The sequence below is a fragment of the Halichoeres trimaculatus genome, unplaced genomic scaffold, assembly GCF_033239565.1.
Source record: "Halichoeres trimaculatus isolate MK-OKI-2021-1 unplaced genomic scaffold, fHalTri1.1 fHalTri1_scaffold_2, whole genome shotgun sequence".
NCBI classification, from domain to species: Eukaryota; Metazoa; Chordata; class Actinopteri; order Labriformes; family Labridae; genus Halichoeres; species Halichoeres trimaculatus.
Window position 1 is genome coordinate 26,496,201 of NW_027437180.1, and position 12,809 is coordinate 26,509,009.

Consider the following 12,809-nt stretch of genomic DNA (forward strand, 5'->3'; position numbering starts at 1 on the left):
AAATATCTAAGGGGGGGTTGAAGGGGTGAAGAGGAGAGAGTTATTGGGCTAACCACAGCAGACTTTCTCAGTAAACAATGGATGCAAATGAGTAACCCCAGACAGTATTTCCTGTCATTACAGCTGGCTGTTTTAGTTAAAGAACGGTCCCAAAGGATAAGCTTTCCAAAATCCTTGCTGTTGACCTGTTGATAGTTAAAAAAACAGGGATCCAAAAGCTGTTTTGAGATTTGAACTCCTGGGATTTTCAAGGAAATTCTTTAACTCCCTGTCGGACAAGGGTGGATCTCAGGGAGGCCAGACGTGGCGTCAAAGAGACACTGGAGTAGTCACAGATGAATGTTTTTTAAAGGTATTCAAGATGACCCATTTCAGGCAGTCTTTAAGAACTTTGTGGATGTTTGAAAGGGTGCTTAATGGAGAAGAGTGCAGTAGTTTAATGTTATAGTTACCAAGTATGTTTGCAAGGGAACCCACTAACAACATGGCCTAACACCAACGTGACAGCTAGGCTGAGGTGTAGAGACAGGAACACAGGTTAAAAATTGTTATTTGCAAATTGGGCCTCTCAAATTCAAATTCTTTTAGTAGAGATAAAGTTTATCTTCTAAGAGAAAAAACACATTGTTGTATAAACTTTTTTCACGACAAATAAGGGAAAAAAAATCCTGTACAACCTCAGTTGTCCTTGCTCGTTCTGTCATCCTTATTTACTCTGACAGTCGATAAGGAAATGTTGACAGGATCTAAAAGTTTTAGGGGTTAAATTAAAGGCCTTTTGGTTTGCTTCATCTCACCCAAAGAGTAATCCTATTTCTGAAAGTTTTTCACTTATTTTGTTGAGGATGGTTAGTGCCTTGAATGATCAGTGTTCAAGTCTGTCCGTCTGTCCGCACGATAGTAAAGACAGATTTAGGGGACATCTGTTCAGTAATGCCTATCACAGTCAGACTTAGCTCAGACCGGCTTAGCTCTTAAACACCTGCATGAGTAGTACTACTAGAGGCTGTTTTCAGCCAATTGCTGTATTAACTCTACTTTGACCTATTAAAAGTATCAGCACTATAGAATGGACATTATAGACACAAACCTTTACATTATAATAGAAAAACATATTTCATCTAGCCTTGAAACTCTTCAAGATCTTAAAGACGTATCAGACCAAAATAAGTTGATGAATGATTTACATCATAATCCAGTCACCACTATGTAAAAACAGCAAACACCTACCAGGTCTCCTACTTATTCCCACAGCGTACACCTTTACATCACCAAGTGACGCTGCAATAAGGCAGAGTCTGTTTTCTTTCAACACAGCTGTCCAGGCATGAAGCAGTTAAGATAAGAAAATACAAAATTTAGAAAAACATCATGCCATGTATCAGTAAAATATGTCTTCCATAAGCCTGTCATAGAGGAGTAGATAATATCTACATTAACACATTGTAGGGCTGGACAATTAATCGGATTTTAATCGTGATTTCAATTTTGCCATCTGACAATCATAAAAACAATAAAATCGAAGAAAAACAATCAATATGCCACACAGTGTAGATGTATGCAAGTTCCACACTCGCTGTGGCTTCACATGTGTTCCATGTGCAGCCACAGCGAGTGTGTGTGACTTATGTGTATCAATAATACTGTATGTGCCACTTGCTAGTTCTTAAAAGTTGTGTTCAAATCAGTACTGAAGTTTTTGAATAAATGAATAATTATGTATATTAATTGTGATTTCAATATCACTTAAAATAATCAGGGTTCTTATTTTTACCATAATCGCCCAGCCCTAACACATTGTCCTTACAAGTTCCCCATAAGGATGCCAGAGCATCTGCCAGGGTAAGATCTTCCTCTTCAGCCATCTCTGCACCATCTGTGAGGTGGGCTTTAATCAGCTGATCTGACTGTGGCACATGCCTGAACCAATTCTGTCTACAATAATTGTCCACTCAGGGAGTAAATTCAGCAGTACCTCCTCTTTAACACTCTCTTCTGCCTCCCCAATACAGTGAACGTACTGTGTCATTGTGGCCTAATCATAGCTGTGGGCCTCTCATGTCAGCGTGTGGGTCACTTCACTGGTTTGAAGCAGTGAACTCTGGAATTATAACAATATGTCACATGGTGCAGACGTAGCTATGACAACCAAATGAACACTTGCAATGAAGTACAGGAAGTCAATCCATGTTTACTTAGAGTCTTGTCTTTGCTGTCTTGCTCTTTATACTGCCTACACAAAGCCATCAATCTGCTTTAATGGGGCAAATGAATCTGTAATCTCCCCCTGTCTGTGCTATACTGGCTTATAAAGAGATTTCTGTGGACACACAATGTTTACACTCTGAGAAAGACAGCCGGTGCGTACCGGGGATGGAAATAGCATGAGGAACAAGCTATCAGATAAGACATGCTGAACAGTTGGTAGAAGATAATGCATCATGTGATTAAGTTGGTGATCCTGATGAACTAATTTCTACTGGCATGTTTTTGTTTTGATCTTGTTTCAATCATTATTTCATATAAAAAATAGCTACAAAACTACTATGGAAATGGAAAAAAATTGCAACAGAAAAAATAAAAGTTCAAGTCAGAGAAGTGATGAAGAGCTTAGTCTCAGTTACAGGTGAGGCTGTTTCTCCCACAATGCCTTATGGTACAACCAGAGGACAGAAGAACTTAGTGTTGTCTTTCAGTATATCACACGTCAAGGTGTTAGTTATTCAGCTGACTATACTTACAGATAACAATGTTTGAACAAGCATTCAAACAAGAAAATAATTACCTTTAATTATTAAAGAAAAATGAAAAAGAAAAAAGAATCACAGCACAGCACAGAAATCAGCGAACTTGTTACCGATCGTCTTGTTTGCTTTTGTCAATCATACTGGTTTCAATTAATCTAATTTTGTGTCATAACCTTCTAAAAACCCTTATGTGGAGCTTAGTATGGAAGCTAGCACTAGCAGCTTTGCAGATTGTGTTTTTTTTTAATTAATGAAATTTAAAGCATTTTTCAAATTATTTTTGAAAATCTATAGTGAATAAGCTTGAGGTATTCAGTGTTTCACTGAGGTAGACTCAAAAAGCTGCAAATTCATACATTAGCTTCAAAGATCCCTGTGTTTGTTAACACTTTTTTAAAAACACTTTGACTGACTTTTTGCAAACTCTGAGCATTAACTAAATAAGTTCACTGTTTACCCTAATCCTGCACGTGTCTTTTTGTGCAGGGGTGTGTGTCACTCTGGTAATACCTTTGACTATAGGTGTTGCATGGTAACTTGATCTTTGTCGTAGCAACACACACAGAGCCAGCCCTCCACTTCCTCTTCCTCACAGCACACTCTGTGCTTCAAGTGTATGTGCCTGCGGGAGGTATGCTTTCATGGACTCATCACAATCACTCCTACTCATACCTTTAGGTCTTTGTACCAGAACTAGCCTTCCTCCCGCAGTAAAAGAGTCTCCATGGTGTCTTTTCTGTTGCTCCAGCGATGCCATATGTGCCCACAGTGTCAGTGGTTGCCTGAAGCTCTCCTCTCTTCTTCCTGCAGCACAACAAGACAGCAGTGCAGGTTAAAGAAGACATGAAGAAGATGGTTCAGATACCTATTCTGCGATCCAGGACAGTAGCAGCAAAGCACACTAAGCTGTTCGGAGCAACCCTCTCTGAGCTGCAGGAGAAGGGCCTGGTGGAGGATGGTGTGCCAGTGGTGTTAAGGAAGATGGTGGAATACCTCAGCGAGCATGGTGAGGGAAACACACCAGAATGCAACAAGGAGAGATACCGTCTCGATTGCTTCTTTTTGATTAGATTATTCCTGGGTTTAAACACGTTGGTGCATTTAGTGTCCCAATTCTGAATTTGGTAGGGTGTTTACTTGGTGAATTTTTGTCTTCTCATGTACCAAGCATAGGAGATTTTAGTGTTAAGTGAGGTCTCTTAAGCAATGCAATCCATCCCTCTAAACCTGTGATAAAAGTCTGAGAGTTTTGCATATTCAGTACAGTTTTGTTCAAGATGTTAAGCAATACAGGTCTCTCTCCAAAATTTGTAGCAACCCTTTGGGGTATTTTTTTAGTGAACTGCAGTTTCAACTTGGCATCCAAGAAGTTCTTTGCACTGTCACCTTTATTATTTCCTCCACCATTAATGCCAGAGTGCTTTGTTCATAGAGTATCTCAAAAATAGACTTGCTGTTAAGTTTGGTGTTTTTTTTAGTACATTTACAATTAGGGAATGAGTAGTACAAATAATTTGTCATTAAAAAAAGAGCCTCAACCAGAAAAGACAGTTATTGGTGATATTGACCAATGAAATTTGTCTGTACTTCTGCAGTTTGACCACTAGATGTCAGTGCAGAGAAATGTAACTGCAACGTGGTTTTCACTGCAGGCCTCTATAGCCATAAAGAAAAGTTTGACATGTGAGTTCATTTTAATATCAAGAACTACACATCTTCACTAAGTACACTTAGGTAAACACCAGTAAAGTACGATGTGATGCAGACTTTACTCATTACTAAATATTTTATGCTATATTGCACATTTTAAAAAATAACATCAAAACAAGCAACATAGAGAGATAAAGCAGTGTACTTACTTGAACACAAAACTCTCAAGACCACCATGAAATCTGTTCAGCTTATTCGCGTCCACACTGATAAAGTTAGGTTAAGGTGTTTTTTTTTTTAAGTACCCTTTCGGAAACAACTTCTCCGTCAACACACTATTCTGTGCTAGGCGATTTCCAAGGAACTATTTCTTTGATAGAAAATGAGAGCGCCAAATGATTTTGTACGGCGGAAGAATACCAGATAGTCAATTCGCAAGCAACTGAGATGCTTACGCCAACATGGGCCGTAAAGGTGTTCTCAAGATGTATGTCGCCAATTTTGCAAACCATCATATGACTTTCCTTACTATTAACTTACCCCTGGGTGTCATTTACAGCAGTGGAGAGGAAAACTCGACGCATTCAAAGTATGTTAAGTTCACCTGCATTAACTCATTCTCCTTTGACCAGTTCAACTGACTCAAAGGAGGTAACGTTGATTTGAAAAAAAAAAAATCTCTTGTGAACTACTAGCAGGCCCTCTGTTCAGTGTTAGTAGGCAGACTGACATAAAGCGGGCGTGTGCAAAAAGAAGTAACTAGCCATGAAAGGGCTATCCTTCGATCTTCGACTTGTCTTACAGTAAATATTTTTCTTCAATATTACAGCCATCACACAAAACATGTTTCAGACTGTTACATTCGCCAAAACATGGAGCCTCTGCCTCGTCTGAAAACCAAAAATACAGTTTAGTACGATACGTTATAATTCAGTACAATTGTTCCCCCAAAACTGGCTTAAGATGTTCCATTAGTCTTAACGTTCAGGGGTATTTTTAAAGATGTTTCACCTTTAGCCTTCTTCAACATACAGTACTTAGGTTTTTTACATTCAGAAACTGGCCCTGAAGAACAGATTTCTTCTACTTGAAGGATAGGCTACAAGGGTCATTCAAACAGGTTTTTTTTTTCAGACCAACAGGGTTTGCATCACATGCACTGGAAATGTATCAGGTCTTCTGTTACTGGTCTACTTATTTTTCTGCTGCAGAGTTGATTTAAACATGAACTGAAATTGTTTCTCTCCTTGAAAAATAAAAATTTGGGTAGGGGTGTGGATTCTGTTGGCTCTGGAGTGGTTGGCTGGCTGACACATAGTGTTATAACTTTTACTGTGTTTAAAATGTTCTGTGTTTTTTCCCTCAGCACTGCATCAGGAGGGTCTATTCAGAGTGAACGGGAATGTGCGTGCTGTTGACGCCCTGAAACAGCGGCTTGAGAGTGGAGAGGAAGTGGACCTTCTATCTGAATCTGACTCCTGCACAGTGGCGAGCTTGCTCAAACGGTACCTTAGGGATTTGCCAGAGGGTTTGGTGCATTCCACAGTCCAGCAGGCACTGATTCATCTCTACCAAGGTAGGTAGAAATTGCCATGCCAGATACATTGTCCAAATTCTATCTTTGGTACGCATGTGCCACAGCCATGTGCCAATTTTTGTCCAGGAAATATCCTCCCAGCTCATATTTTACATCTTTCCAAATATCTCACGAGACTTGTCAACTTCCCAAATCCAGGATATGATACTGATACCCTCACAAGTGTAGTGAATATTTAGGTCATGACCCTGATTGAATGCTAAGCAGTGCTATCTTTGGGTGCTGAAAAGTACTACCAGAACTGCAGTCATTGGTGCCAGGGAGTTGTTAAAAAGAAACAAATGACTTTAGTGTAAGTTTGTGAGGGAGAGACAAAGAATGGAATAAAGATAGAAAGTGCTCATAAATCTAGCTTTAAACTTGGAGAACATGGAAAGTAATGAGTTGAAGGATAAAGTGTCCATGGTCACCTTATATCCCCCTCCATCACTTGTTTAATCTGTGTAATGGGGAGAGACTGGCACCTTGGCTGCAGAGTTAGTTTTTCCTTTGAAGGCCCCATAAAATTTGGCCCTTTTTCAGGGCCTCTGGCCAGTTGCTGCATTGACAGATCTTCCTCTCTTTTATATTTGGCTAAGATGATTACATTTTGGTTACTTAGGTAAATTAATTTAGTCTTCCTGCCATCAGATGCTCAAAAACTCAGGACTGTGCTAAATGGGTAAGCAAACCAATTGGAGATACTGTTGTTTCCATCAAAACCATCTTAACTGAAAGTTTATGACGCTGTTTAACCATGTTGAATACAGATCTATGGAAAAAGCAGGATATTTGTCTTTTACTTTAGCATTTTGAAAAAAAAAAAAAAAAACGTTGTAGTTCGTTGTTACAGTTAATGCTGATCATTGCTGATGTCTATAAAGCATGTGCTTCTCTCTGCTACATTTTGATCCTCATATTCTTGCCCCTGTGAAATCTCGACAGCCATTTGTTGCCATTGTATCCACAAAAACAAAGCTTCAAGTAGAGAAAAACATGAGCAGCTGTGATCCCTTTGAGCCATTATTTCCTGTTTCACTGTTGTTCCTTAGACAGACCTGTACACCAGCCAACTTCACTAAACATGCGCAAAAACTTACACACGCACATAGTTTGCGTCACTCATTCATTTTGGATTAGTGGTCACATCCGTTTATTTAACTCTGACCCAATTATGTTCCCCAAGTAATAGCATCAACATATTTTCCAGCTCTTTAGTCTAATGCTCAAACATTACTTGTTAAATTGACTAAGTATTAGATACAACAGAGAGCAGGTGGGTGGAGCTATCACTTCTGTTTCAGAGTCCATTAAGCTGCTATCAAATATTATACCAGACATTTAGAGAAAAAAGTTTCTGCTTTTCAACAACAGTTAATACTCCTGACCTCTGACTTGTCTTCTTGCTGTGATTTTTTTTGTAGAGTATGGTGATGATGTGTCGTACACAGACATGAGAGACATGCTCCAGCAGCTACCAGATGTTCACCTCAGCCTCCTCCGCTACCTCTGCCACTTCCTCACTCTTGTTGAATGCAACCACAAAGACAATCGCATGACAGTCCTCAACCTCGCCACAGTGTTTGGACCCAGTGTCTTTCAGTGAGTCACGCTTTTCTATTTTCAGAGTCCAACAAATCTGTCTGCTAGCTGATAGTAGTTGGCTGACATGAGCCTATCATAGATATATTGGTAACAGCTTACATATGTCCCTGCATGAGTCTTTTATTGGAAACCATGCTGATCCTGACACTGTGTGATATGGTACTTTGTTAAGCAGAGAGTAATGATGTCAGAAGTTAATACTTTGAACTTGCAACGTTTTAAGTTTCTAAATAGCTCAACATCCAAATTAAGTTTTAATTTTCTCAACTTGATTAAATTCAATATATAAGCCTTATCTTTGAACGCCAGGCTCTTAGGTTGTGTAATAATCCACCAATTTCCAAAGCTCTGTGCCACCTGGTGCCAAATGAGAAGAGGACATTCAGTAAATAACTCTTTTTTTAATCATTTCACAGACTTCTTTCTGTTGCTTCGGCACTTTATGTTGATGAAAATAACCCAAAGTGCTTAAGCTGCAAATCAGAAACTATAAAAAAGAGCTAAAAAGAATCTGCAAAGGTAGTATTTCACCGTGGGTTTGTCACTACAAGCACCACCTTGTAACCAGATACTTTAGCATTGGTAAGTTTAGCTTAAGGATAATCCGTATCCAGTAGCTTTAGATAGAAGTAGCGACAAAAACTGTTATAGGAAATGTTTTGAGAAAAACAAAAACTTATAAAAAGTCTAACTTGTTGAAAAGTTGAGTCGTTTTGAATTATTAGAAGTGTATCAGTTAAAGTTGTGGGTCCTTATAATTAGCGCCATTATATTTGAATCATTGCTATACTCAGCATTTTCTTGTTTTATATCAGATCAATGACTTACTGATATTTGTTTTAATGATTAACTTATATACCCAAGCCGTCAGATTTCTAAACCACAGTGTGTTTGTGTCCCTGGGATACAGAAGTGATATTCCAGGACTTAATGGCAGGTTCAACCTCTTGTCTTTAACCGTCACAAAACATGTAGTTGCTACCTATAAATAACAGAGTAAGACAACTCGGTTTAGTCTGAGAAGAAAAAGGCAAGGAGACAGCCATGGTGGCTAAAGCTGAGTGATTCAGTCATCTTTTCTATTCCTGTATTGTGTGTCAAAAATAAAACATTAGATTCATGTGCCAGAGCAGTCAGATTGGTTTGGATGATTCCTCTTCTAAAGCATGGTGTGCATATGATGTAAGGTAATATACCACTGGTCTATTTTAAACTCAAAGTAATAGCAGCTTTTTTTAATGTCAGTAGTCATAACCTAAAAAGAAGTTTTATGTATGTTTATACCAAACACAGAAGATATTGGTTGAGATTTAAAGAAACTATTGATGTTGGCACATTCAGTGTCATGGCAAATACTTCCTCAAACTCTTTTTGATGGCCCTTTCCTCTAAAACCATGAGGCCAGCAGGAGGTGCTGTAGCATATTTAGTAAAGTTGAAAACATTATTGTAACAGACTGCTACATAGCTGATAAAAGCCCCATGTGTAAGCTTCTTTACATTTTGTCAGAGCTGTTCATTGAGATTGCTCTGATACTCTAAGAAAACAATTGACTAAATACATTTTCCTCTTTGGTTTTAAGAATAAATAAAGATTGGTGTGTGCATTTTGTGCTGAATGTACCTGTAATCAGCTGTTCCAACTCATGCATTTAACTGCACTTCATCTACAAAATTCGTCTTGGCTTAATTTTGGGTTACATCAAAAATAAATAAAATCAATCATCAGGTTTAGCCAACACAGACCAATCACATTTAATAAAGATTTCTGAGGGAAATGTCACATGACTGTTTAGAAACAGTTGAACGTTACTTTATGCCCATAAATAAATGATGCAGTGGTGACTCCATGTGCCAGCTGATCTAGCTACTGCTGTCTTCACTAGTCTATTTATGATGTGATTACTGGGCACAGAGTTTTAGAATCACCCTTGTACATTTCCGTCCACTGCTGCTCTTCTCAAAACTTGTGACTGCTGGGCATCTCCAGTGATTCAGTGCTGTGTTAAGCCAAGGGAGCCCTGACCTGTAAAAAGATCAGGTTTCTCTGGGTAAAATAGAGAAGAAGAAACTGCACTGGATACCCCGTCTTACTGTACAACCTGTTCTCTTCATTGGAGGTTTGTGTTGGGTGTATGTGAGTTGATGTTGTATAATTAGTTCAGTAGAACCAGACTCAAATCTGGAATGACAGCTAGATAATTCACTGGTGTCTGTCTGTACTTGAATTATCAAACTTGCTATTGAATTTGGACTAATTGAAGAAAACATGAGTCAGAATATAAACCCTCTCATGATACCTGATTTTTAAAAATGTGTTTTGAATTTGTGTTGCAGTGTGGCTCCTGGTTTTGAGGCATTGAAGGATCAGAATATCTGTAACAAGATCATGGTGAAGCTGATCCAAAACTACAGCAGCATATTTGAGGTGGACAGAGATGGAGGAAGCTGCTCAGAAGAAGAATTGGCCTTAATCGTAGCCAAGGTGTGGTAAACACAACAGATCACTGGGTGCTGTTATTCATTTATAAAGTTGTGTGTTTTTTAGTGAGTAATATGAAAGACAGTTGCTAACACACTGAGTCACATGTAACATTTCAGACAGTTCTTCTTTGTGAATCCTCTACTCATCCACATGGATGATTATATAAGTAAAGCCTTACATAACGCTAAGGAAAAATCGATTCAAGTATTGATTTATGTACCAGCCTCGAGGGGAAGGGTCCTCCACAGGTTGCTGTTTTTGAGTCTCAGCTTGTTGATTTATATTTGCTGCTTGGATGGCTGATGTCTTCATCGATTAGCTGGTTTGTTGGTCTGCTGGTTTTCAGCATCATCAGAGAAAAATATAGCTCCAAGACACAAACCTGATCGGTGGTGCACCAAAAAAACACCATTTTCAAAATAATTTATGTAAAGTACTTTAGGATAAGGTTCTGAATTTATTTATTTCTCAACTAAATTGAAATGTGCACAGAATTTTGATAAGTGTTCACTTTCTGACTCAGTTGAACTGTTTTTTAAGTAACATGAACATTTGCGAGCAAAACTGTGGCCAGAGTTCAAAAACACTAAAAGTCTGTTATTTTTCACCTCAAACAACCCTATATATATAAATTTAAATATATCTATATAAATATATATATATGTGTGTGTGTGTGTGTGTGTGTGTGTGTGTGTATATATACACATACATACATACACACACACACGCACACACACACACACACATGTGAGTGTGTGTTTGAGTGTGTTAAAAAAATGAAATGCCCTCACCCAATGTGATGCAATAATTTTTTCAGTGACTCTTCTCTGACAACAAATCATTAATGTGTTTATTTTTTTATTTCCAGGTGTCAAAAACGCACTCTTAAGTACAAAACGTTATACTTGAATTACACAGGTTCAGTCTGTGAAATATCTTTGATCAAATAATGCAAAACAATTGAAAAAAGGACTCAGAATTCACAATTGAACCTTAGTCTTTTTTCTAGAAGGCACATATATTTGCATATTTGTAGTTCACGAAAGACAGAATGAGAGTGATATTTAGTGCTGCAACAGTTTCAACATGGGAGTCTTTTCTAAAAAACATGAGTGGAATAAAAAAACTTGGCCAGAAATTCCTCTTTTAGAAAGTCATCATTGGACACTTGATTGATGGCTTTGTTATTGAAACGTGACATGGGTCATGTGATACCATAACTTTGAGAGCAGGAAATGACTTCTTTGACTTAGTTCCTCCTGGATGTGACCTCGCTGGGCCACCAGGGTGCTTCCAAAACTGTTCTCAACATTATCGCACATGTTGTTCAGGTCCTGTTACACTGTGCTTACCATGCAAAAGAAAAATGCTTTGGACATTAAAGATTTAAGAAGTTAAATTAGAAACATATAACATGAACTCAAGAAGTCCAGGGTCCAGTTTCCAAGTAGCAAACCTTTGATGATGTGTAGTGTCACGTTTTTACGTTGTTTGCAGTCACACCGTGCTGTTTTGTGAATTTCTAAAGGGCACGGGCAAATGAGACCCTGCTGACCTATGGGAAACCCCTTGGTCAGAATTAGATCGTCTTACATACAAACACGCATACATGTACCTTAACACTAACACATACCAACAGACATGCACAGCCCACTGAGGTCTCACACTCCCTCACCTTCCTAAATCCTTTGGACATGGCGCAAATGATCATTGGTGTTGAACTTTGATGAGCAGGAGGAGTGCCTCAAAGTGTTGATCCGTTTGAAGATATTAAATACATAAAAATCTATTTTGGCTTGGTTTTTAAGGCTCAGGAAAGAGAAGCCAAAGTGAAACAATCATACCCTGAAGAACTCGTGAAAAACAACCCCCTGGTTGTAAAAAGTTAGTTGATACATAATGTTTATTTGAGGCCACTGGTTAAACTTCTTTTCTTTCTGTGCTGTCTCTTCTCTGGTCTTAGGAGGTCAGCCTGACATGTGCAGAGACTATCACATCACCCAGCCTCCCTGATGGAAATACACCAACACCACTTCCCAGGATAAAGGTGTGTGCTCAGAGTTGACATCAGCACACATGCCTGCATGTTTGCGTCTGTTTATATGTTCTCCCTGCTGCTCTGAAAACCTTTGTCTGCATCTGTCTGCTGTGAAATGTTGTTTATGAATTTCCCAGGTCAAACTTGCATGAACCCCACAAATTCCACTACATAGTCCTTTCTAACACGAACCATGTGACCCATATGACGTGAAACAACATGGGCATGTGTTGGAAAGGCTGTTTTCAAACAAGGAGCCATTTCTCCTTAGGTCTGTGTAGGTCCCTGTAAGCTTTAAAGATATCAGGGTCAGCTGACCTGTGTATACTGCTTGTACTGGTAATCAGGTCAATCAGTGTGAATATATGATGACCTTTTGTTAATTTATGACTGACATTACTGACAGGCTGTCATGTCTGATCAAGAGTGGTTCAAAAATCACAGCCTTTTTCTATCTGTGTACTCAATGCATGCATTTATACAGGACTTCTGAAGAAAGCATCAGCTGCTTTGATAGATGCATGATTCTATATTGAGCGGTTTATGAGGTTCAAAAAGCTATAACTTTAAAATCTCTTGTGTATGCATCCTCTCTCTTTATATTTTTCTACAATGACTGGAAAACTCACCACAGAATGAGGAACTTCAGAACCAATCCTCCACCCCCGCTCCTAACCCTAGGCAGAGGAAAAAGAAGGTATAGAATTGT

General features: G+C 38.6%; 2 protein-coding genes across 7 annotated transcripts in view; one reads left to right on the forward strand and one right to left on the reverse strand.

Moving 5' to 3' along the window:
* elmod2 (ELMO/CED-12 domain containing 2) overlaps positions 1-3,499 on the reverse strand; it is a 54,038-nt gene extending 50,539 nt beyond the window's left edge. The window contains exon 1 of the mRNA XM_074685859.1: positions 3,420-3,499. The gene's annotated coding sequence lies outside the window, so the exon portion shown is untranslated. The remainder of the gene's footprint in view (positions 1-3,419) is intronic.
* fam13a (family with sequence similarity 13 member A) overlaps positions 1-12,809 on the forward strand; it is a 49,506-nt gene that overhangs the window by 1,157 nt on the left and 35,540 nt on the right. For 4 of the 6 annotated variants that reach the window (XM_074685777.1, XM_074685804.1, XM_074685796.1 and 1 more), the window contains exons 2-7: positions 3,558-3,753; positions 5,764-5,973; positions 7,398-7,575; positions 9,915-10,062; positions 12,026-12,109; positions 12,735-12,797. In XM_074685777.1, the coding sequence (XP_074541878.1) occupies positions 3,558-3,753; positions 5,764-5,973; positions 7,398-7,575; positions 9,915-10,062; positions 12,026-12,109; positions 12,735-12,797 (879 nt within the window). Of the gene's footprint in view, positions 1-3,345; positions 3,379-3,557; positions 3,754-5,763; positions 5,974-7,397; positions 7,576-9,914; positions 10,063-12,025; positions 12,110-12,734; positions 12,798-12,809 lie in introns of those variants that run through there. The other 2 variants (XM_074685784.1, XM_074685790.1) reach the window with 2 other exon arrangements.